At 39.4% G+C, this 27,099-nt stretch overlaps 1 protein-coding gene across 2 annotated transcripts in view; it reads right to left on the minus strand.

The window, feature by feature from the left end:
• The window catches only part of vwf (von Willebrand factor), a 120,118-nt gene that overhangs the window by 69,936 nt on the left and 23,083 nt on the right, over positions 1-27,099 (minus strand). For both annotated transcript variants that reach the window (XM_087999627.1, XM_043713571.2), the window contains exons 13-20: positions 24,027-24,127; positions 23,751-23,946; positions 13,300-13,515; positions 12,295-12,535; positions 9,171-9,265; positions 7,576-7,736; positions 7,392-7,495; positions 1,344-1,482 (exon numbers count right to left, since the gene is read on the minus strand). In XM_087999627.1, the coding sequence (XP_087855753.1) occupies positions 1,344-1,482; positions 7,392-7,495; positions 7,576-7,736; positions 9,171-9,265; positions 12,295-12,535; positions 13,300-13,515; positions 23,751-23,946; positions 24,027-24,127 (1,253 nt within the window). The remainder of the gene's footprint in view (positions 1-1,343; positions 1,483-7,391; positions 7,496-7,575; positions 7,737-9,170; positions 9,266-12,294; positions 12,536-13,299; positions 13,516-23,750; positions 23,947-24,026; positions 24,128-27,099) is intronic.

Below are 27,099 nucleotides of genomic sequence, written 5' to 3' on the forward strand. Positions count from 1 at the left end.
GGGTGCTAGGGCAGGGAAAGAGTTGCAAAGTTGGACAGGGGGTGAAGAAGGAAAGTTGCGGGGAGGAGAAAAAAAGACTGTAAATATGAGAACAATTTTAAACCCATGACAAAAGAATATTCACACAAAACTTGAAATCAGTGAGCTAATGAATTTCTTTGAGATGAATGTGGAATCTCTCGCTTAAAACTGAATAGCTTCAGGAGCTAATTTGTGAGGGAAAATGTTGTGGTTGCTATTGTCGACATGATTGGAGTTCATGTCAATTGTTAATTTTAAATATGGAAGTGAGATTTGATGTGCAATACACTTCCTGGTTAAAATGTTCTACCTTTGTGCATTTCAAATAGAAACACATTAATTGTTACCTCACTGTTCTATTTTATTTAGAATTAAGAGTTTTTTGTGCAGAATGTCTGCCAGTTGTTTTACATAATCTGTTGTTGTTAATTTAGTCAGTTGCCTTGTGTCAATTTAAATAGTCCAGTGTCTCGCTAATGAATGATTTCCTTGTGTGTTGTGGTATTAAGTTGAATTGAATGGTGTTAATTGTTGAGGATGTTGATGAATTTGTCTAATTCTGTTTCTGTGTGAGCCCACACACCCCATATATCAATTCTAATACAGAAGGTAAAGGTACTTTGGAACTGCATCATCTCATAAACGAATTATTGAGAATGAAAAGGGAGAGTTGTGAACCAAAATGTAGCTTTTATAAATCAAAAAGTATTCCTTGAGAAAATCTCAAGAAAATCTCTGAAAAATAACAAAGTCTTGACCCCTGGTAAGGAAAGTTAGGTCCAAAAAGGTTCTTTAGTAAAACACAGTTCCAAGGAATAGTTGGCAGGCTTAAGTGTATTGCAAGAAAATTACAAATTTAGCATGCTTTTCTTTACATAAGGATGATTTTATGAAGAGGTTGCCTTAGGATTATAGAATAAAGCCTACAGAAAGGCCTGGTTCCTGTTAGAGAAAGCAATTTAGAAAGTATTACCTCAGCAAAATATTGATTGGGTAGTTTGGGCTCAATGAAAGGTCACAGACTGAAATGTTACCTCAGTTTTTCTCACTACAGATGCCTGCTGCCTGATCTGCCAATACTTCTAGCACTTTTTCTTCTTATGGCCAGATGTGCAAATGGCTTCTCAGATGCAAAACATTTCTACACTGCTCTGTTATTCAAAAACTTAGACATTTACTTTACAAAAATAAGAAGATGCAGTAAATTGTACAAAGATGCACAGCTAGTGTGGGGTCTTGCTGACAAAAACATGTTTTGGAAAGTCCACATTTGTCCATCTGTTTTGAAATGATTACAAAGAGCCACAACAGGGAATTCTTACCTGTACCAGGACATACTGACATTTTCCTGGGAATGTATACTTCAGTCCATCAAAAGTTATGTAGTGGGACTCGCCGACTCCAATGCAAGTTCCATCACAGACTTTGTCAGTGCAGTGCCACTTTCGATTGAAGCATTTACTTCAAAAACAAACAGCAACAACAATTAGCTCCTACTTTTCCAAAATATTTTCAGTCATTCAGTCCAGAATGAACAGTTCGCATTTGATTTTGAGGCTGGAACAAAAGATCACTGAGTATATACCTTCCCACCTCCCAATAGGGATCATTGAAATCAGCTATTATGTCCCACCATTGCTTCAAGTTGCATCCAGTAATTCAGCATAAGTCTTGAATTTCCCAACATGGATTAGATCTAATTGTCTTCTCAAATACTGGAATGATGTGAGAAACAGCAGACTCCCATATATTAACTTGGATTTAATTTCTGCAAGCAATTCTCAATTGAACTAGCTGTACCTATTTAAAAAAACAATGATTTACATCTAAAATGTATGAGGCTGTGACATTCCAGCCTGAGCCAGAAGTAGCTATTTACCTCCAGTATTAGCACAAACCACAATATTCAATGTAAAATGTCTGATTCCTTCCAGGTCAGAATTTAAGTAATTAAAGCTTAAATGTTTCTGTTGACACATTTATGCTTATATCAATGTATGAACAGTTCCTCCATTTACTTTCTGCAAACGCAGCACTGTGCCTGAAAGTTAAGTCCTGCTATCTTGTCAGCGGGGATTTGTAATAGCAAGACCTTGAAATCACAGAATCAGTAAGCAATAATGGTGGTGCAAATAATATCCCTCCACTTTTACACACACACACACATGCACACATACACAAACACACACACACACACACCTGATCTCTCAGACTCTTGTTCTCATTTCGATGCCAGATACATTGTAAGCCGACGATCTTATTTTCAGTTCTTGGCTCTCACTGTATTTGATGGAAGAAGGTGAACAGGAGACTTTTTCCATATTATATTAATTGCATTGCTATGGTCCCTGTGGTAAATTAATATGCCATGTAAACAGAAAAAGACTCCACTCCATTAGTCTGCTGTTTGGAAATAAGCCGCAATAAATCAAGTTGTTCATCCACTTTGAGTCAAATGTCATGACATTAGTTTCATTGTACCTTAATGCTAGTGCTTAGGCTCTCCTGCTCTGCACATTCCTTCTTAGTATACTGAGGCTCGGGAGTTGGTTTAGCTCAGTTGGCTGGATCATTGGTTTAAAGAGCAGTATGATGCCAACCATCACCGGCTTGAGGTTACTATGAAGGACTCTCCTTCTTAACATCTTCCCTTGCCTGAGGTCTGGTAGCCCTCAGGTTAAATCACCACCAGTTGCTTCTCTCTCTCTAATGAGAGAGCAGCCCCTATAGTCTGGTAAGACTGAGGCAATGCAACTGAGGCTCACCTGATACTGACAGCTCAAACACATTCTGCATGTGATTCCCTGCAATGGTTCTAATTGCTTTTGAAAGATAGAGAAAAAAAAATCATAGAATGCTTATTGCACAGAAAGAGGCTGCTTGGCTCTTTATATCTGCGGTGGCTGAAAACAGGACACCTCGCCCAATCTCTTAGACAGGTTGAGAGGTGGCTCAGTGGTTATCACTGCTGCCTCACAGCACCAGAGTCCCAGGTTCGATTCCAGCCTCGGCTGACTGTCTGTGTGGAGTTTGCACATTCTCACTGTGTCTGCGTGGGTTTCCTCCCACAGTCCAAAGATGTGCAGGTCAGGTGAATTGGCCATGCTAAATTGTCCCATTGTGTTAGGTCAATTAGTTAGAGTGAAATGGGTCTGGGTGGGTTACTCTTCGGAGGGTCAGTGTGGACTGGTTGGGCTAAAAGGCCTGTTTCCAGACTGTAGGGAATCTAATCTAAACCTGAGAGTTTTATGGGAAAAGGTATGGAAATGAAAATCTAAATGTGATGTTGAATCTTTAAAAAGACTTCATGGGGGAGTTGGAGCTCAATACTAATAATGACAAGAGGATACGATACACAATCATTACATACTACCTGAAACAAGGAAAGATAATGGGAAAACTTAAACTCAGGCTGTTTTAATTAGAACAGATGAGGTTATTCAATTTGATTGAAATGTTAAAAATATAAAATGACGGGTCAGAGCACATAGGTTGATAAGAGGTACAACAAAACATAACTCAGGCATTCAGAGTTTAGATCAGAGTGTTGCTGGAAAAGCACAGTAGGTCAGGCAGCATTCGAGTCCTGCTCCTCAGATGCTGCCTGACCTGCTATGCTTTTCCAGCAACACTCTGATCTAAACTCTGGTTTCCAGCATCTGCAGTCCTCACTTTTGCCTCAGACATTCAGAGTTAGTTTAAAGATTTAGAACACAACAAGAGAGGACAGTGTTTATGCAGGGATTATTCAAGGCAGTGGATTACATGAGGCAGTGGATTACGTGAGGCAGTGGATTACGTGAGGCAGTGGATTTCGTTAGGCAGTGGATTATGTTAGGCAATGGAATGCATGACTGCGGTTAGTGATTAAACTAAAGATGAAGAGTTCAATTGGAAATTTGTGCAGGTGAGTACATTTTGAATGGGGCAACATTGGACCCAATATAATCATTAAAGAATAAATTGCAGTTAAAAGAAATAAGGACTAGGGAACTTGGGAACAGCCTGAGCACATAGATAAACACCACATGGATCAGATGACCTACTTCTATATTGAAAATTTTACATAATTTCATTGTGACATGTTTCAGATATAAATTGAGATTTGCTGTACAGTTACAGTTCAGATTATATGAGTGGATTGGATTGGGGTAACATTCATAGAGTAACAGGTTATGAAGGAAATATTGTGGTATTAAAAATTTGGGGTAGATATATTTAACATAGAAAGTAAATCCAGAAAAGACTTTGCAGTATTCTTCTATAATAATGAATTAAAGTCCCTTGCATATTAGCAGCAGACTTCACCTAACCAAGTATGTCTCAGGAGACTTTGGTGACATGGTTTTGATAAAGTGACAATGAGTCCTTTGGTGCACAGAATCCTTCTATCCCATAGCCAGAACTGTTGCTATTGAGAACTCAGTTGTGCAGATATTCCACCAGGGCAGCCTGATGTTCATGCTCATACTGAACAATCAAAATATATTGCGAAGAAATTAATATGTGTTCTCGGTCTGGGAAAGCTGAAAGATTGTACCATTTGCACCATATTTGTGTGCTAGCATGGTGAGTCTAACCATCCATAGAAAGTAGCTACAGGGCAATTTTTTTAAACTGCACATCCAGCAGAGAATCTCATCCACAGGGAATATCATTTCGGAAGTCTGGCACATGATCATTGCTATTTCCCATCTGTAAGCACAATAAATTACAGGAAGTGCATTTCCCGGAGTGGTTTTATGAAGTCTGCTGAATATATATTTTCTTTTCCTGGCAAAGAAATTAAGACTTCAAATGAGGTACTTTTCAAACACTTTGTTACTTATCATTTTTAAATCCCCCATGGGCTACATATTGGAAGCAAGGTAACAAACCAACCCCTTATATTCACTACTTTGGAGAGAATTGCTTGAGTTAATTTTCTTCTTTCTGTCAGCTAAAAGGGGCAAAGGTGAAATCATGAGCAATTTGCATATTTTACAAAATCTGATATGAAAGAGAGTTTGGAGCTGATTTTGATAACTGCACACTTAATTCCATGTAATCCTCTGTGCTTGCATGTTAATAGAATTAAATTGTCATATAACGTAATGATATTGAAAGGCTTAATGTTGAAGACCACTTTTAGCTCTATCCAATCTGAACATGCCATAAGGACTTGCATGGGGAAAGTCAAGACATTTTAGGATCTCAATAGTTTTTGTGACAATGTTCAACCTATTAATGTAATTTATACCTGATTATTATCACGCAACAGACTACCTCTTGTCTCATTAAAGACTCGATAGTTTTCATTGTAAACCAACTAGACCATTACCCTAGGAAGGAAAAAATGATGGTGGCAGAAAATTACATCAACCAGAAGATTGCAGCACGTATAACAGAAATGGATTAATATCATATGTTGTGTCATTTAAGGTCTGCATTAAAATAGCAAAGATAATATTCACACAGTGATAACAGTAGAAAATGATTTCCAAACCCATGGTCAACAAGCCACTAGATATGGGGCAGTGTCATTTAAAGCAATAGCTAACCACTAAGCAGTGAAGTAAAAGTAGCCAGCAATTGCTCTCAGTCAATAAGAAGTGTGCACACAAGACTAGTATTTACAGGCAGATTAAACAATAGAAATGAATTTAATTCTTGGTAGTGATGCTGAAAGAATCCTTTGTAATATAAGAGTTAGCTCTACGCAATGTAGGTAACCTTTTAGGAGAAGTTTGGTCAATATATATTTGAATCTTGGTTTTGTTGAGATGTCTGCACATCAAGTATGCTTTGATTTTTCAGTTATTTTGAGACCATCTAATCATCTTATGAAAATTGGATATAGCCTATCAGCCACCTCTAGTTTGTACATGGCATTTATTTCAACTTGCCAAACAAAGTTTCAGTACAGAAGGTAGGAACAAATTACTGCAGATGCTGGAATCTGTACTGAAAACAACAAATGCTGGAGATCACAGCAGATCAGACAGCAATCTATGAGAGAGAGTTCAGTATAACTGTATGCTTCCTTAACTATTATAATCCAATAAACAATGGACTAAAAATATCAATGTCTTGAAGTGTCACAAAACAGTTCTACAGATTTACACAACATGGTGACAGCCAATGGTCACAAGATAATGGCATGCCTTTTCCTTTGTTATTTTGGGCTTGCTCTCTGTGATATAGCCCAATACTCTCTCTGCATTTGGGCTCGTCTTCTCTCACTGCTGGTGAGTTGGAGGTGGGAATAGCATTTAATTACATGGAATGCTGTTTTGCCTGAATCGTCACGGCCTTCCCATCACCATCAGGATTAAGGTCTGGGTGAGAAGGCCCGTCATTGACCTTCCCATCCCTCTGCCAATTGAAGCCCTTAAGTGGTCACCTCCTTTGCTGTTATCAGTCCAAGAATAGGTCAGCATGTCACAACATTGCATGTAAGAAAGTTCAAGTTGTGCAGGGCCACTCATCACCATAGCGTGGTGCAAAGGGGCATCTGTATCAAATGCTACCACTGCCTGACCAAGGGGCTGGACCTCAGGACAAGGAGTCCAATAAGACCCATTCCCCATGAACCCTACCCCACAATCTCCCACATTACTTCTCTGTGGCCTGGGCCCGCCACAATCCTGGGATTCCAGGAGGCACGCTTCCAGCAGCAGTTAAACCTCCCAGTGCAAAAGCTGTCAACTTCTGATTGGGCAGCAGCTTTCATCAGAGATTTCCAGTCCTGGGGTCTCAATTCTGTGGGACTTTCTACTGGTGTCTAATCCACTGCGTAACTGGAGCATTGTCCGATGACTGTCTTGCCAGCTCTCCCTGAGCTGGCCGTTGACAACACAACAAGATTCTGTCCATTGTTTCTAACCATTGACCTTTTTGTGTTTGAAATTTGTAATCCCCGGTTTCAAACACTCAACTTCAAATGTCTGATTATGAAGTACAGCCTTATAAGGAATAACTTTGGGAATAAGTCCTCAATTTTAACTACCTCCTCCTGCTAGGTACAAGGCAGAAGATCAGCTAACTGAAGGTAAGAACAAACTTGGCAGCTTCCTGCTCTATATAACTTAGCTCCTTGCTGCATAAACTGGATGTCAGAAGTAGCACTGTAACAGGTACATGATCGAGATCCTAAACCTTTGCAACTAGATCATACAGGTTCAGACAAGCATTGCTCATAAATATTCAGTCGTCAGAAAGCAGTGAGTAGCCAATAATTTAATGCACAATATGTTGTATATGGGTGAAGCCTCACTCCAGACATGTTAATTCTAACATAAATATGCCCAGTAGACGTTTGCATCCAACATGTTTCTTATATTAAATTTACAATGACATGTGTATTAATTATCGTAAGAAAATAGCATTACCAGGTATTGCAGTCAAGCCTGACAGACTCTCCAGGGCGATATTCCTTGCCATTGTGTAGACACGGGCACATTTCTGGAGAAATGCATGTGTTCTCTTCTTGTACCTGAAGAATAAATGGCGTGTAAACTATACAGTAAGAGGTAAATACAGGGCGCTGTTTCATTGCACATTTGGATTTCTCACCTGCCCATGAGGACACATGCAACCTGATATGCATTTGGAGCTCACACAATCCAAATCGTAGTTCTGACACGTCTTTAGACACTCAGTGCCTTGGGCTGTAGGGTCATCTTCTGGGCAAGAAAATCTACTCATTGGTGGGTCACAACTTGTCTCTCGTTTGGCTGGAAGAAGGGAGTTTGGAATTCAGTATCAATTGGCTACATTTAAAATCAAGCTGAGATGGTAAATGTGACAGTTTAGGAGCACAAGTTGTACAGTATTTATGCTACATGCGTCTTTAATTGAATGAAAGCTATAATTGATGACTACTTAGATGATTATAAAACTTATATGTTGAAGGAATATTACTTAGGAGTGAGGACACAATGAGTTAACTAAGACTTTGGTATTTCTGTTCGGAAACCTTGGTGTGAAAATAATGAGCAGTTCACAGAAAATGTCTTAGAATTGACACTAAGTTCAAAAAAAATGTTATTCATTCATAGGATGTGGTTATTTCTGATGACTCCAGCAAACATTAGATGTACCAAATAATTCTCCTAATTTAATGTTAATGTTTCTAGAGGAGTGATGATCAGGGATCAAATGTTCATTACCTGGAGCTTGGCATAATCAGCACAAACAGAGAAAAGCATCTGCTATTGATTCTATACCCTCTGATTTGACGGAACCACTGTTCAAGCCACATCCACAATTTATAGTGAGCTGTGTTAAGTTACACTGTTCAGGATAAACAATTGATATCTGCTGTTCGAATAAAGAAGGCTGAAACTTATGTTCATCTGCTTTCAAAAGATATGTTATTGACTTGTCTTCAGAATAGAGTTGATTTGGAAGAGAAGAGGATTCCAGTGATGAACATGACAATAGCTGTGCATGTGTTGGTGGCATTGGGAGACAACTGGAGTATGGCATTGAGATAAAGGATCAGCCAAGATCATACAGAAAGGCAGACCAGGCTCAAAGGCCCAAATGGCTTACTCCTGCTCTTGATTTTTATGTTTCTATGTCTCCATGTCCCTTACCTGAATAGGCAGCTCTGTGATATCTGACAGTACTAATGTTCAAAATCCAGCAAATGTCTGGCTGACAAACGGAATCTGGAGTTGTAATCATAGCAATTAATCTTGTCTATTCTTTTCACATGTTTCAGTGGTGGTCTTGCTAACCAATTCTATTGCAAGTCATGGTGTTGTTTGGAAGCTTAACAGTGAATTATAATGCCAGCCTGCATACTCTCAGCAAAATAGTTCCTGCACACATTTAGAAGCACCTAGACCTGTCTAAGCTCTATGGGCTTACTGTGAACAGAGTCTACATGAGGGAACATGCATACATGCTCCCATGTATTGGGAACTGCAATGATACTTGAAAGCATTTCTCGGTAGTTTAGTTTAGAGACTATTAACATCCCAATAGGTTTTCAAGCATGCCAGGCAACTGGCAGATCAAAAAAATTATTGGAAAATCTTGTGGAGTTAAATGTCCATGGGAACCTCTGGGGTCCAGAACAAAGATTCTCTTTGGCTCCTTAACCCTCCCCGCACCACCCACCTACCCACCCACAACAATCCAATAAATATTCAGACTCTCACCTCTGCCACCCTCTTCTGTGTCTAAGAAAATGTTTGGTGGATAATGATGGGCTAAATTATTTGCACTGCAACGCATCACACCATTTTCACAGTAACTGCAAAAGAAAAACAAAAGATTGTTTGAAACTTGGAAAGTTACCAAAACTTCGACTCAGTTGGCTACCTTGAAAGAAAAGACTAGAAAGTGGCAGAACCTCACAGTTTAAACAATGAACTCAAATGCCTGTATTTTAATACACAAGCAAGTCCTTGCTCATTTGAACTGGTTCCATTCACAAACCGAGTGATCATTCTTGAATTTAACAATAAACTCTAAACACTGAATACCTGTAAATTTTGAATTACAATAAGCAAAAGCAATCGCATTCATGTGTAATCTGATTCATTGGTTCAAATTAGATCGGACTGAATTGAATTGGATTGACTTTATGTTGGAAGATTCCCACTTGAAGAGTCAGCCTGGCAACACTATTCAGGAAGCTACTGCCATACTGGGGCTGCCAGTGTAGTTTCATAACAGGCAGGATTGATTTAAAGTAGTGAGAAGGTGTGAAAATTAGGACAGTTTAGAGGCCTCAGCATAGTTAAGAGATAGTGGAAGGCAATGTAGGAGCATTTGGATATATAGGAATATATATATTTTACATGTACAGTGTAGAAAAACAAGGGCCAGAAAAGGCTTTGTGCTGCATAAGGCAGTGTGCAACATAAATATTTCCCAATGTTCCACTCCCTTAGATTTCTATCCAATTCTTGTTTCCATTTTCCACACCTTTGTTTCCTCTGCCTCTCTGCACAGTGCCCTGTGAAGAAATATGTATGTATGCATATACTTAAAGGTTTTAGGGTTTGCTTTTCAAAGTAGTGGCATATGAGTGTCGCTAACTTTTACAAAGTTATTTTTTAGAAGAAACTAAGTTAGGCAGTCCTCCAGAACTGAGCTCAGCCCATATGTGCCAGAGAACAGGTGATTGCAAATGCTTAGTGTGGTAATGGAAAATTGTTTTTAACTACAGGTGGTTTACAACAGGTGGAATAATCATTTAAGGTTATTAGCTTGTTTTACATTCACAATAATCAAGGATTGATTTTAGCTCTAGAAACTAAGAGATTGATTCTTTTTCTAGGGCAATTTCAAGGAGCCCTGACTGGAATTGGTTGTAAGTATTGTCTCTCTCCTAAAAAAAAGGAGGGTTTTTTTAGAGAAGTTAAGGGAATGGGTTACCTCAGTAGAATGGTTTAATCTGTTCAAATTTCAAGTCAAACGTGTTTGGTTAGAATCTACAAGTTATTAGAAGGTGAAAAAAATCTAAGTTCTCAGTTTTGTGAGCGTTCATGTAAAAAGACTCCACAGTTTACAGGACAGAAAGTGAGAAGCATCAGTTAAGTCAAGCTTAAAGATTTGCTATAAAAATATAATTTATCTACATCTGAATCACTGTAAAATGCTGATATTGCAATATAGGTTGAAACTTTCCTTTTGGCAGAAGTGGGTACTGCAGATGCTGGAGTTAAGAGTCAAGATTAGAATGGTGCTGGAAAAGCACAGAAGGTCAGGCAGCATCTGAGGAGCAGGAAAATCAATGTTTCAGGCAAAAGCCCTTCATCAGGAATCCTGGTGAAGGGCTTTTATCTGAAACATCGATTTTCCTGCTCCTTGGTTGCTGCCTGATCTGCTGTGCTTTTCCAGCACCGCACTAACCTTGAAACTTTCCTTTGCTGAGTGTTTTAAGATTTTTCTGACTACATTGTATATCAAGATCATTTCTGTTTAATTTTTGTCTTTTGTATAATGAACTTTTTTTTTGTTAAAGGAACTCTTCAGCCTTGTGTGACTATATTTCAGTGAATGACTATCATGTTATCTAAAATAAAAATAGATCTATCAAGCCAGCTTTCATTCTGGGATCTGACTTATCCAGTACTAACATCAACTGGGATTATAACAAAGGACTTGTTCATACTCATCAACTTAAGCATCTTTTCTCTCCTGTCTCAGCCCACGTTCCCTTCTAGAGTTTAAAACAGTTTTGGACATGTCGTAAGGAGCAATTTATCTATTCCCTTCAAAATATTACATACAATGTATGGATATGATGACCTTGAATGTTACGTGCTCCAACACAACAATCCCAGGCTCTTCAAACTATCTTAAGTACTTTAAACCAGTGAACAGTTTGGTTGCACTACTTACAAAGCTTGAATATTCTTGGTGTTATTTGTTGACCACCAATTAGGGGAATGAGTTGGATGATCAGCCATGATCATATTGTATGATGAAGCAGGCTTAAAGGGCCAAATGAACTACTCCCACTCACATTTTCAATGTTCCTATGTCTACTGAATGTATCAATGTGCTACACAGATATATTTAGAAGCTTTCAATTGCTCACCATGCATTGCTGAAAAACAATTGGATCAGGCAAGCCCTGAAATAGGTGCTTGCCGCTTCTAGCTAAAGTGGATCAGAGTCTACTAATCAGGTTTACAACCCTGCAAAAGGACCACGTTTACAAGAAGAGATGTGTGGTTCATGTCAATCCCATTTGTAGTGTATCACACCTGATAAGGAAGGCCAAATCTAAGGTGGTTCAGACCTCCTGCATGCCCATTCCCATTCTGTGCCCAACCTGACAGTTCCCCCCAATATCACCACCAGCAATTTGCAATTGTCCACCTGAATGGAAATTTGCAGTGCAAGTTTCACACATCTCAAACTTTGTCAGTGGTGATAAAACTATGTTTGAAATCTCCAGGAAATTTGGGGTGGCATGGTGGCTCAGTGGTTAGCACTGCTGCCTCATAGCACCTGGGTTCGATTCCAGCCTCGGGCGATTGTCTGTGTGGAGTTTGCACATTCTCCCCATGTCTGCATGGGATTCCTCCGCGTGCTCTGGTTTCCTCCCACAATCCAAAGATGTGCAGGTCAGGTAAATTGCCCATAGTGTTAGATGCATTAGTCAGAGGGAATTGGGTCTGGGTGGATTACTCATCTGAGGGTCGGTATGGACTTGTTGGGCCAAAGGACCTGTTTCCACACTGTAGAGAATCTAATCTAAATAGTGCTAACATCATGATTTTTTTAAAAAAACAGCTTGACAGGCATTCACTCCATTTAGATTACCAGATGGTGTAGTCAAATGTAATGTCCTCATGAGGTTTGTAGATTTCGCCATTGAAGTAGCAGGAGCATTTAGATTTGGGCACACACTTGCCATCTTCATTGGCAAAGTGATTGGGTGGACAGTAACATCCTTCTACACAGAATTCAGTGCAATCCTCATCTGGATTCGAGAGTGATCTGCAGCTCTGGTTACATGGTGTGCCACACTGTTCATATATCTGATCGTCAGGACAAGTCATTTCTGTCATAATAAAGTTTTCATATAGAAAGTAAGAACATTAATACAGAATGCTATCGCACAATCTGTTTACAAATTACCGAACCATGAACACTCTCACATAGGCAAATGCAACAACCAAAATGCCATTCAAATTAATTAGCAATGCAATGAAAAGTCTGCCAATTTGCCTTTAATGCTCATGCAAAAATGAAATACAGCATCTGCAGGAAATCTGCAATAACAGCAGAAAGTGCTGGATATACTTGTTTGGTTCTCGATTTTTTTCATGCAGAGTGTGATGCATGTGTGGAATGAGCTGCCAGAGGAAGTGGTGGAGGCTGGTACAGTTACAACATTTAAAAGGCATCTGGATGGGGAAGGGTTTAGAAGGATATGGACCAAATGCTGGCAAATTGGACAAGATTAATTTAAGATGTCTGGTCAGCTTGGAAGAGACTGTTTCCATGCTGTACAGCCCTATGATTCTATGACTCTAGGTCTGGTCGTTTCTGTGGAAAGAAAAAAATAGACCTTGTACTTGATAAATTACAGCTAAACTTACTGCTTTTTAATTCTTGTTTGCAATGTGCTGATTAGGAGAAGAATTTTGACCAAGATAACTGGAAAAACCTCCCCCAAGGATCTTATAACCTCCACTGGACAGACAAGGGACCTTGTCCTTGTACCTCTGACAATGTAGCATTCCATTGGTACTGAATAGTGAGTTTGCATTTGACCCTTCACTTGAAAAATAGGAAGTAAATGAAAGAGCGAAAACCACTTACCACAGAAGTCTGGGGACCTCCAGGTAATAAGTACCCCTTTCCTGGCACACATTTCAGCATAACTGGAAACAGCAGAACACAGGCATTCGTTGCCATTGGAGCATGCGCACACATCATAGTGACAGATCTTGAGGAATGGTGCAGGGTTCACCTCCCGGTGACACGGTTCAAACTCAGTTAGCAATAGAACAGAGCAAACCTCCTCGGCATAACTCACTGAAACACAAATGTTCTACTGTGGTGACAATTCCCCAGTAAGATATGTTTCTAGATCAACAATTAAACAAAACTAGTGTCAAATTTAATGTAACTCCCAATGGGATCATGTGGGGCACTAGTCGGCCAACCTTCCCAATGTCACACTTTTATTAATGATTAGATTAGATTAGATTACTTTACAGTGTGGAAACAGGCCCTTCGGCCCAACAAGTCCACACCGACCCGCCAAAGCGCAAACCACCCATACCCCTACATTTACCCCTTACCTAACACAATGGACAATTTAGCATGGCCAATTCACCTGACCTGCACATCTTTGGATTGTGGGAGGAAATCGGAGCACCCGGAGGAAACCCACGCAGACACGGGGAGAATGTGCAAACTCCACACAGTCAGTCGCCTGAGGCAGGAATTGAACCCGGGTTTCTGGCGCTGTGAGGCAGCAGTGCTAACCACTGTGCCACCGTGCCGCCCGAATGATGTGTAAAACTATCAGTTTACTGGAAAGGTTTTTTTTTAAAGTCCTAACACCATAAGACATAGGAGCAGAAATTAGGCCATTCAGCCCATCTGCACCACCTTTCAATTGTGGCTGATAAGTTACTCAACCTCTTCCCACAAGCTTTGATCCCCTTAACAATTACCACTATAAATAGACAAATGAAAAGAGATGGTAGTGATATAAAAAAAGAGAGCTAAACCATATAAATTATTTCTCCCAACTTCACCAAAGCATAAAAAGATTAGATATCTGTCTTTTTCTACTTCACACGGAGTATGTTCCAGCCCATATTTTAAGAACTGGTCTTCAGATATTAACTGATATTGCATATTGCGACATTACTCCATTATATACTTCCCATTTCAACATATTGTGGAAGAATTCAATGGTTAAAGGCTGAGGATGTTCTTTAGTTATTATGAAATCAGAAAGAATCCATAGAACCTGCAGGAAGCCAAAGTTTATTGAGACATTGTTAGATTTGCTTACAAGCATTGCCTTGATTGATGAGCTGTTTACTCAAAGCCTTTCCTTAATGTCCCATAGCAAGAAACATAATTGCAGTTACTTATAATTTAATATCAAGAAAACATCTGGATTACAAGAAACACCAACAGTAAAGGAACAATTTGGTTACTTACTCGAACATGAATTCTCCATAACTTATCAGCTTTAAAAACAAAGATGCGGAATTCATATTTTTCATAAAGAAATCAGTGTGGGATTTTTTCTAATTGGTCAGTCAGGAACAGGTACACCCCAATCACAAAAATATATCATTGTAAGTTACATAGAAAGGCTCCCTTTACTGTGTTCCACATTGATATCTTAGCTCAAGTTAATGCCCTAGTGTGATTTCTTTCTATCATCTTCACCAGAAATTCTTGCAGCTCTGAATGAGATTAACAGTGTGTCTCAATCAGTGCTAGATCATGCCCAGTGAAAATGTGGTGAAGACTACATAAGTTCATTTCATAAGAAATATTTACATTGAAAGTATTGCCATCTCATCACTCTGGGTCAGCCATGAATTAAAAACTCTGAAATGAAAAGACACTGCGTCAGTTGACCTACCTTCCATTTTGAATAATAATTAGAACAAATGCTTTAGCCACCATGAAGTGGTTAAAAGCCTGTGGTAAAGCTAAGTATCGATCCTCCACGGTAATGTTAGTGGTTGAGGCTGAAAAGAGGTTTGAAGTTTCGCCATGCAAGTTATAACATGTGAACTAAAAGATGACGGTTTCCTACAATATAGTGTTACTGTAAGCCTGTCACCACATGGACAACAATCTGGGAAAACAGGTAATCCATTCATTCTAGAAGTGGTCAGATGATCATTTTTTTGATTTCAATTTGGCAGGTTCTATGACCACCAATAACATAACATTGTTCCCAATCTATCTGGAGCTGCATTCAATACTGTGCCCGCAGCAGCAGTACAGATTCCATTAGACATGCATGACAGTGTATATAGGAACAATAGAATGTGATCAGGCCATTTTATCACTGGATTATATGTCATCATTCAATTGGATCATGGATAATTAGTTTAACTCAAAGTTTGACTGCTTTCACCATAGTGTTTGGATATTCTATTTAGTACATAAAGTGGAACTTAATAACAAGCAAATAACAATGTATTAAACATCAATATAACATTCCTCTAAGCTGGAGATTTATAATAATTACATGAAAAGCAAAAGTAAAGGCTGTGACAATTTTCCAGTCTCTGCTATTTTTGCGTGGTTCTGCATAGGTTGGTGGTTTCAGCTGTATTTTCCTTTGACAGTGGCAAGGTAATAACAAGATGACATGACAGAGAAACTTGAGCAATTTTTTTTCAAAACCTCAACTCATTTCAATGCTACAGCAAACTGTAAAGATGACCATTTCATGACCTGACTCATTGGAAATCTCTCGTCGCTTCATTAATTGTGATTCAGTCACATGACAGCAATTGTGAAAGTTTCAGGTCTACCATCCAACCTCTGTCAGTGTGACTCAGATTGTAACATTGAGCAGAGTGGGACTAAACATTTGTTCTCCACTAGAACTCCTGCATCATTCTTATAGTCTTTCGTAGGAGTTATCCGTTCCAATATTTAGCATCAGCACACAGTCAGTTTCAGACATATTTCCAATAAATAAAGACATCCCTAAAATATGCACATCCATCCAGAATCAGCAAGCCACACACACTGCAGCCAGAGTGAAGGCAATTGTAGGTGATAACTCAGGGTTAATGCTTGAGAGATTGAGAAACTTTATAAGCACAGGAATGGAATTTGGCAATGGGAGCAAGGAAAAGCTTAATTAAAAATTGCATCATTAAAGTCATTAAAATGCTGACTATCAGTTTGTCCAGCATATCATTAAAAGGCTGAAAGAATATAAAGAGAAATGGGTTTTGGCAAATGCTTAGATTAAGGATACTGGTAGAAAGAAATTTGATGTTTAAACTTTCTTTCATGTAAGATGTCCCAAGGCCAAAGTGCCATACCTTGTGCTTTCAAGTCCCTGTACCTCAGAAAAAATGAGGATTCTAGTTTCCATTTCTCTGTAGAGAACAAAATGAGAAACTAAACTATTTGGTGAGAGAGGCTATTTAAAACCTATGTCATATTTAGTACAGGCATGAAGATAATACAAATTATAAACTGTTTAAATAACTAATATTTTAAACTATATTAAAATTCACTTAAAATATGACCATCACAGCCACTTACGCAATTCATAAGTCCCTTTCTAAAATTGTCAACAAAGTAAGACTTTTTATATGAGCCAACCTTCCTTCCTATTTAACTCTGGTGCCACAGAGATGTCAAAATGCTTTTCTGAAAGGCATTTGAAAGTTTAATTTGAATTGAAGAAGGTCCCTCCACTACTTAATCCTGGATAACTGAAAGACTTTAGAAATAGGAAAGTCTGTAAAACAAGATGTGTGGTCTCAAACTATGACCAGTTTTTTTTTAGAAAACGGACTTAGATACACAATAGGCCAGTCTGTTTGTGACCCAAGACAAAAACAGAAATTGTTGGAAAAGCTCAGCAGAACAAATCTGAAGAAGGGTCACTTGTCCTGAAACGTTGACTCTGCTTTCTCTCCACAAGTGATGTTAGATCTGCTGAGATTTTCCAGCAATTTCTGTGGGTTTTTTAGGTCACAAACAGGCTGTTTTGTTTCTGATTTCCAGCATCTACAGATCTTTTGGGTTTCAGTTTGTGACCTATCTTTTGAAAATAAAAGATAGCAAACTCTCTGAGCAATATGACCTGAAACATCATCCAAATAGGCCATGGACCCTGCTACCAGCCAACTACACTAAAAAAGTAGAACAACTTTACATCAGAAGTAGAAGACACCTCAATCTCCCCCTTCAAGTTGACCTGAGAGCTATCTTTCTAGCTACTACAAGCAGCATCACAACTTACTGAGAATCTTTCATTTCACAACGTCTCCACTCCATCTAAAGCATAAATTCATCCTAGAAAGAGACAGTTCAGCACAAGAAAAAATTAAAATCATATTAGATCGTAACCATTTCCTGTGTTGGATCTTTTTATGTGTGAGAGAGGTCACATTTAAATCTGCGAGACAAGTGTGTGTTAATAAATTAACGTTTTTGTTTTAAATGCACAAATGACTTGCTGCTGGAATAAATGAAATTGAGACATGAGGCGACCTAACTTCACACATGAAAACATACTTTGATGTCAGACAATAAAAAAAGATTGATTCTGTCCACAACATTTGAGAATTATCAGCTTGGGTCAATTTAAGTGGCCTCCTCTACATTGGGGAGATAGGCCGCCTACTTGCGGAACGTTTCAGAGAACACCTCTGGGACACCCGCACCAACCAACCCAACCACCCTGTGGCTGAACACTTTAACTCCCCCTCCCACTCCACCAAGGACATGCAGGTCCTTGGCCTCCTCCATCGCCAGACCATGGCAACACGATGCCTGGAGGAAGAGCGCCTCATCTTCCGCCTAGGAACCCTCCAACCACAAGGGATGAATGCAGATTTCTCCAGCTTCCTCATTTCCCCTCCCCCCACCTTATCTCAGTCCCAACCCTCGGACTCAGCACCACCTTCTTGACCTGCAATCTTCTTCCCGACCTCTCTGCCCCCACCCCCTCTCCGGCCTATCACCCTCACCTTAACCTCCTTCCACCTATCGCATTCCCAACGCCCCTCCCCCAAGTGCCTCCTCCCTACCTTTTATCTTAGCCTGCTTGGCACACCCTCCTCATTCCTGAAGAAGGGCTTACGCCCAAAACGTCGATTCTCCTGCTTCTTGGATGCTGCCTGACCTGCTGTGCTTTTCCAGCAACATATTTTTCAGCTCAATTTAAGTTAAGCCAAGTTAATTAATGGTTAATTCACTCAATGCCATTGTTGGTGAAACGTTTTAATTTAAATCTTATTTCTGATATAGTCTTCACAATAACTGCACAATAGATAGGCCAAGTCATGAGAGTAACACTAAGTCAGATTGTTGCTTGCCTAGTCTGTGAGACAGTTCTCCCAACACTGAATCTAGTTCCACATGTTAATGAGGAGGATTTTACAGGTATTTGGGATTCAACCTGTCCTGATTCAATGCACACATTGCAGCAAAATAATTTTACTGGTTTTCATCCTGTAATTCTTTGCAGCAGTTTGATATGACTCAATGGCGCTCCATCAAGCAGCAATTGTGACTCCACCACAATGCTATGCAACTGCGGTCAAATTTTGGCCAGACCAGGTAGGAAAGACAGGTTTACTTCACCAACAGAGTCATGCATTCAGTCACCAGTAACATCCAAACAATGAACACCACTTTTTGCAAAACCAAGGTAATTTTAGATTGTACAGGACTCTAGATTCTTGTCCAGTAATATGACGACTACGTTTGATGTATCACGATGGCATGTATAATTATGGAAAATAACTTTTAACCACATGAGATTGATGGTAAACAATGCTAATTGTCAATCTAAACTAATGAAATAGCTGTAAATGCTGAAAATAAGACATAGGAGCAGAATTAAGCCATTTGGCGCATTGGGACAGGTCTGCCATTCAATCATGGTTGGGATGTTTCTCAACCTCATTCCACTCATTCTCTCCATTACCACTGGTGTCTTTACTGATCAAGAACCTATCTACTTCTGTCTTAAATACACTGAATGACTTGCCCTCCACAACCCTCTGTGGCAAGGACTTCCACAGATTCACTACTCACTGGCTGAAGAACTTCCTCCTCATCTCAGTTCTAAAGGGTCATGCCTTCAGTTTGAGCTGTGCCCTCAGGTCCTAGTGAGGGCAGCATGGTGTCACAGTGGTTAGCACTGCTGCCTCACAGCGCCAGAGACCCGGGTTCGATTCCCGCCTTAGGCGACTCTCTGTGTGGAGTTTGCACTGTCGGCATGGGTTTCCTCTGGGTGGTCCGGTTTCCTCCCACAATCCAAAAATGTGCAGGTTAGGTGAATTGGCCTGGCTAAATTGCCCGTAGTGTTAGGTGAAGGGGTAAATGTAGGGGAATGGGTCTGGGTGGGTTGCGCTTCAGCGGGTCGGTGTGGACTTGTTGGGCCGAAGGGCCTGTTTCCACACTGTAAGTAATCTAATCTAATCTGAATCCCACTCTTGAAAGCATCTACTTTATGTCCACTCTATTCAGGCCTCTCAGTATTTTGTAACTTTCAATAAGATCCCCCCCTCAGGCTTCTAAACTCCATCAATTACAGACCCAGGCTTCTCAAATGCTCCTCATATGACAAGCCTTTCATCCCTGGAATTAATCTTGTAAACTTTCTCAGTTCACCCTCCAACACCAGCACACCCTTCCTTAGATATAGGACCCAAATCTGAAATAAAAACAGAAAACGCTGCAAGTACAAAGCATATTAGTGGAAGAAACAAGCATTTGTGGAAGAAACAAGCCTCAGATAACAGCTAATCATTGCTTCCACAGGCACTAACCAAGCAGCTGTGCATGACCAACTCTTTCTGGTTTATCTTTGTTTGATCATTTTATGGGCAGCTCTGGTATGCAAAGATGTAGAGAAGAAAGGAACTTAATTTCTGAGAAATGTGGTAATTATGTTGGGTCCCGTGTTTAATCTGGAGTGACTGGCAGTACCTGTTTGAAGGCATTTTTGATGATAACTTACAGATGCTAGCATTGCAGAGAATTATAATAGTTTTACTAAGATTTCATGAGGAAGGAACCTGATGTTGGTTAATAAAGGATCACATTTGAAAGGTGTCTTTTTAATTAAAATGCAGAAATTGCAGGAATAAATCAAGGATCATTCAACAATCTGTAGAACAAAGCCTTGCAGTACTGAGAAATATCCTCGACGGGGCTGTATTATTTCTTGTTCTTTGCTGTCTACCTCAATTGATTAAGAATAGCTTGCCTGGAGAGTAGATTTACACTCGAATGAAATACCTGTAAATGCTGGAAATAAGGCATAGGAGCAGTATTAGGCCATTTGGCACATCAAGTCTGTTCTGCCATTCAATCAATGTTAGCATGTTTCTCAATCGCATTCTCCTGTCTTCTCTTCATAACCCCTGAACCTCCTACCAATCAAGAATCTATCTATTTCTGTCTTAAATACACTCAATGACCTGCCTTCCACAGCCCTCTGCAGTAATGAGTTCCACAAATTTACAACCGTCTGACTGAAGAAATTCCTCCTCATCTCAATTCTAATGGGTCATCCCTTCACTACCAGCTGGACAGCTAGAAGAATATTGATTTGGTGAATGGGACTATTGGTGCATGCAATAGGAGAACGAAACTTTGAATGGCTCTCCAGTCGATGTGACTTTCGTTCTCGGGTTCACTATCAATCTGTAAATGCTTCCGATAGGCCACTGTCAGGCAGTAAGAGCAGAGACTCTCCTGATCTGCCACAACTGTGAGGTAATGCAGCTTAGCAGACCTCCCATGTTTACAGATGCTACAAGGTGGTCCCTGCCATATGGTAAGTATCATCCTTGCTCCGAGTGCCCAACAGAAAAAGTAGATAAAAATTCTCATTGTGTATATTAACAGGAAGAACCTGCTGATCTGCAGTCAGCAGATGAAGCCAGAGAGATAGGAGATGAAGAGACCAATCTTTAGATACGCAGCCGAATCCAATGTGACTGATCTTACTAACAGCTTCCTGATGTCTTTTGGATTTGAAGAAAACTCTTCGCTCTCTTTTGGCTCAAAAGGCAACAGAATTTGACACTGTAGCGGATGGTTTTCCAGATAATATAACAACAGACATGTTACTAGAACTAGAGGCATATATCTCTCATACAAACTAATGTAAGTGGTGATCACTTGACAGAATAATTTTACAGGAGAAAGTGAGGACTGCAGATGCTGGAGATCAGAGCTTAAAAATGTGTTGCTGGAAAAGCACACCAGGTCAAGCAGCATCAAAGGAGAAGGAGAATCGACGTTTCGGGCATAAGCCCTTCTTCAGGAATCCTTCTCCTTCTCCTTTGATGCTGCCTGACCTGCTGCGCTTTTCCAGCAAAGAATCATTTTACAGTGCACCCAGGGAACAAAATTAAAGAGACAGAATTAGAATTGGAGAAAACACTTGCCTCCTTAAAATTTAAAGTAATGACCTCAAACGTAGGGTGCTTAATTTATGCAATTCAATGATATCTGCTGTTTAGTTAAATCGCTAAAAAATGGAAAAGTACCTCCACTTATAGGTTTGTGTGAATGGTACTGGATCTGAGCAGCATGGTGCTCTGTCACAGGATGGTAACTTGGGTAACACGGTGCAGCTAGATGCTAGTGAATAATCTAGATAGCTTTGTGTGCCAGGTTACCAAATTCAATGATATTGCAGTGCTAAAGCACACAGTGGAGGCTGAGGTCAGGATGTTGTGGTGTGTGTGGTTGCCTGTAGTGTTGGGTAGGCAATTGGAAAGGCATTTACCTCAGGATGCCCTTGTGCATTTTGGCTGAGTGGAGAATTAGGTACATGTGACATTGCTTGCCTTTAGTTTCAGGATTGACCACAGCAAGAAAGGTAGTTTAAGAAAGGCACATTATTAAAAAGAAACTCTGCTTCTCTATCTGTGATGTTCAAAGTTTAACTGTCAGTCATTCAAATCAAGCTCCTGTTTACTAATTCTTTTTTGCCCTCCTTTGGATACTGCATTCCACCCAGTAGACAGGGTGTTACGACTATAGAGCTCTATGAACCTTATCCCTTCTATAAGTTCTACTTATTTACCAATGCTGAAACGCACTTATGCTGCGAAATTATAATGTAAATCCTATTCTGCTACATTTCAATTATACTTAATATAAACAGTGCAAGTCGCTGCATTGTTAAGGTGGCCATGACATGCAGTTATCTGTAACACCAGAGGCCACAGTTTGATGGTTGCTGGCATTCCAGCATTTTATTGAAATGGGTCAAACATTACCTCAATGTTGTGTTGGGAGAGCTGCACAATGATTTAAAAAAGAGACTCAATTTTCTTTTCGGACAATAAAATGGACTGGATACTTAACCTCTAAATAATAAGTCTAGGGAACGTGTCACGTTTAAAACATAGAGTTTGTAACTCTTCCTTCCTTTAGTTGGTTATGGTGATTGCACAGCCGTTATTTCCAGACAGTACTTGTTTCAGTAAGCCCTGTGATTGTGTTTACATATGTCATCATAAATTAGCCATGATGGCATGTTTCCAACTGGCAGCAAATCAAGGGCAGCACTACGTAACTGAATGCTTCCTTTAAATTTTTTTTCTTTTTGGTTGTTTTAATTCTTAGAGTAAAAGAATAATTCACTTCAACAACATGTTAGAGCATTTAATCTTGGGCATCTTACCTTAAATTAAGCTTCCTTCAATATTCTGTTAACAATCATGCCTTGTATGAAAACACCTCCACAGGAAGTGAAGTAATGCAAACAAAAAGGTTAGAAGCTGGAGTAGGCTATTTGGTCCCTTAATGTCGGCTCTGCCTATTGATGAACATCATGTCTAATCTGATTTGGCCCTCATTCCACTCTCCTCTATACCTACATTCCCTTTGACTCTCTTTGCCAACGAAGAACTTACTTACCTCAGCCATAAAGACACTCAATAGTGTACCTCTGCTCCTCTCTAGGGAACAGAATTTCACAGATCAAAGACCCGCAGAGAGAAAAAAAATTCTCTTCATCTTGATATAAAATGGGAGACCCCTTAATTTAAAACCGTAACCCATAATTTCTAGCCTCTCCCACAAAGGGAAACATCTTCTCAGCTTCCACCCTTCAGATTTCGCCTTAAGATCTTTAGGTTTCAATACAAACACCTCTTATTCTTTTCAACTCTTAAAATATCCGAGTAGATATCAAGTGTGAATAACATTGAAAAACCTTCAAAAATGTTTGGGCATGCTTTAAATTATGTTGTTATGGTGCTGTACCAAATCGAAGACTTGTTGATATTCTTCTTCGTGTGATGTACATCAAATAATATGGTTTTCTATGCCATACCAAATGTCTAAACTAATGATAGATCCAGCACTCAAAGTAAGAAGGGGCATTTTAAAACAGAGAATGGGCTGTGACACTTTCCCCTTCCTGTATGGGTCCCCAGTGAAGACACAGGACTTATCAGTTCATCCTTTAGATTGCTTACATGTTCTTATTTTTCATTCTGCATGTTGGGTGCAACAAGGCATATTGAAGATATTTCCAGGATGCACTGAAACTCAGTTACCTCTCTTTGGATTTAAATTGCATGGGTCAGTGTGGATCAGTTCCAGGTCAGCACAGCCACCATTCAGCTTCCAGGAGTTTCCAAAATTGACCATCTCTGTTTCAACAAGTCCAGATGGTGTGAGGAAGTCATCACCCTGGTTTCCATTGAAATTTCCACACAGACCACAAGTTGTCCCTGTGTATATGGCACCCAGCTGAAGAAAGAAGATTTAAAGTTAATGAAGTGCTTGAGCAACATAGAATCAAATATCCATCTACAAGTTTCAGGGAGTACCTTCAGGTAAACCTTTCCATATCCATCCCAGTCAAGCTGAAAATCTTCATCATAATTCACCCGAACCGATAAGAGAACAGTGTGCTTAATACGAAGGGGATCTGCAAGGAATGTATGCCAAACAGAATGAATGTAAATCATCAAGCAACAATGCAGTTTTAAACAAAATACTGCTGTGAAAAGCAATCAGCCTTCCTCCAATTCTTTAAGTGAGAACTATAACATCAGAAGTTACACACAGTCATTCAGCCACTCGTTCCTGAACTTGTGTTAACTGGGGTTAGCTTTTTTGGACTTGTTTGAGTGAGGAGGTTTATAGAAAATATTGAAACAATCACACATTGTAGAACCTGGAAGAATTTCATTACGCTAAAATGAAAATCAGGCCACATCTACAAAGAGTGTGTAAATTATTCCAACAGATTATATTCTCCTTTTCCGGCAGAAAATTTATCTCAGTGAAAACTGAAAGAGCAAATATAAGTAATCATGTGTAATTCATATATGATAGTAACAACTTCAAAAAGGCTGTTGCAACAGAGTGACTTGAGGATGTTCATAGATAAGTTTCTGAAAACGGACAGAGAAGTGGTGACAGCTATTATAATCATATTGAGTGCAACATGCTGTTTTGGGACAAATTTTTTTATACAAATTCTGTAATATTTGAATCAAGCCTTGTAATTTTTTCAAACATGTTTATTAATAACGTAATTTGTCTTTGAGACAAAGAGCTAGATGCTACTCCAAACTGGCACATTAAAAGTTCCAGGATGACATGCTGAGGAAGGCATCGAAGCTGGGAACAGACCAGAGACATAATAAGGGCAGGTTCTGTTCTAAGGCCTTTCAGCTACACTTCATTGAGCAGCAATGTATACCTAACAAAGCATGCAGATTGTAAATTGAGAGTACCGAAAATATATTGAAGCACCTCAGAGTGGAATATCTGTCTAAATTTTTCTTCTATATACCATTTAGACCATGTCATTTCCAATTTGAAAGACTTTCCTCTCAGGCTGTTTACCTGATGCAGAATGAATTTTGCAAACATTAAGACTACTACAATTATATCAAGGAGAGCAACCTGTATGGGGACAAGTTGGATTTTCTTGCAACTATTGTAATGTTCAAGTTGAAATGTTTTGTAGCGTACTTTCTACAAATCTTATGTTAATAAGTAAAGTTTTGGGGAAAGTTGTGTAATGTTTGGCTTTGTGAACAGAGGCAGAACCTATTCAGTACACAAGCTAGGAAGCTATGGTAAACTTTATAAAGTGCTGGTCAAACTCCAGCTGGAGTACTTTGGCCAATTTTGGGTCTCCAGGCCTTAGTAAGAATGGATAGCAGAAATAGTAGAGTGATACACTGCATGAAATAGATAGAAATTTCTGATGAAGGGCTTATGCCGGAAACGTCGATTCACCTGCTCCTCAGATGCTGCCTGACCTGCTGTGCTTTTCCAGCAACACACTCTTGACTCATATTCCTAATAGCCAAAAAGGCTGAGGGGAGGTTTAACAGAGGTGTTCAAAATCATGAATGATTTCAATAGTGTAAATGATGAGAAATTCTTTCCAACTGGCACAACAGAGAAAACAGATTTAAGGAAATTGGGAAAAAGCAAACGAAACATGAGGGGGAAGAAAATATAGATGTGTCAGTACAAAATGGCTATACTAACCAAAAGAGGGGTGCCCACAAATTCTATAATAATTTTCTAAAGGGAGTTGAATAAGTAATTGAAGCGATAAATGGAAAGAATAGCTTGGTGACTAATTGTAGAGACCTTTCCTAGAGTCAGCACAAGTTAGTATGAGCTGAATGTTTTTTCTCTGTTTAGAATCATGTTATGACTTTGATTACATATAGTTTGCATATGCATGGTTTTGTCAATATTTTAAATACACAGTGAACATATGAAAATGTATCATTCAGTACTAATTGTATGCAACAGTTAAGTGAACAAGTCTGCTTGTCCATGCATATTATGCTATTTGCTGTCTTCACAGGGCAAAGAAAATCGGACACTAAGCAAATTAAAAGAATTTGAGAACTAGCTCTGATATTGAAGTTGGCATGAGTGCACATGCTTAGTGATTTGTTGGTAAAATACATGCATTGAGCATGTTTGGGGAATGGGTGACAATGACAGGTTGAAGAGGAGACCTCATTTAGACCTCACTTATTAGATACAGATCAGAGCCCCACTTGCCAAGTTGTGTTTACTTTAAAATGAGGTTAATATAGAGACATCATATTAGGTAATGAATTTCTTTACTACAGATAATACAGGAGGATGACCTGGGAAGCCTAGAAGAGTCTAGCATCCAACTGTGTTCATGGCAAATACTAGTTTACACACCAGTCAGTCAAGCAGCATGTGACAAGTGCAAAAGGTAGCCTGGGTACAGGCTTGTATAACCTACAAGCATAAAACACTTTCTTTGATGGCCCCATGTCTTTTATGGAAGGTTTAATATCAGCCGGAAATATTTCAAACTGCCCACTGCCCAACACCCATCCCAATCAGTGAACATGGTACCTTATAAAGAGCACAACAGAAGCAGGAGGGTGGCACACGGTTTGGAACACTCCTATCTAGTTGCTAATCAGCGCCATCTTAGAAATCACTGAGGTCATAATGGCTGCGGCAACAGACTTCTGGGTCAATCCAAAGCCCAGAATATGAGTCAATCAGCAGCCAGCACCATTACAGTTGATTAGTCAAATATAGCTTGGCATTCATTTGTCACAATGACTTGCCAGTTTCTATTAGTTGTTACATTCATCAGCAATCTCACACATCAATCTCCAAAAGAAACTGTGCAAGAGAAATATTTACAAGCACCTCAAGACAGTATCAGGAATACTTGCTCATGCAAATTTTCTGACTCAGCAATCACAAAACAAGGCTGATTCTAACACTGCCCAATTAGCAAGAACAAATTCAAAGTGACCCTTCCAATTTCCAATCCCTCAGCCCATTGCTTTTCTGCAAGTTATAAGCTGTACTAGCTTTTCTGAGCAGGTAAGTGAGAATCCAGTCAATATATAAATCAGACTTCAATGG

This window comes from Chiloscyllium plagiosum, unplaced genomic scaffold (assembly GCF_037043375.1).
Source record: "Chiloscyllium plagiosum isolate Xiang-an unplaced genomic scaffold, Cpla_swu_hap1 HiC_scaffold_23, whole genome shotgun sequence".
Classification (NCBI taxonomy): Eukaryota; Metazoa; Chordata; class Chondrichthyes; order Orectolobiformes; family Hemiscylliidae; genus Chiloscyllium; species Chiloscyllium plagiosum.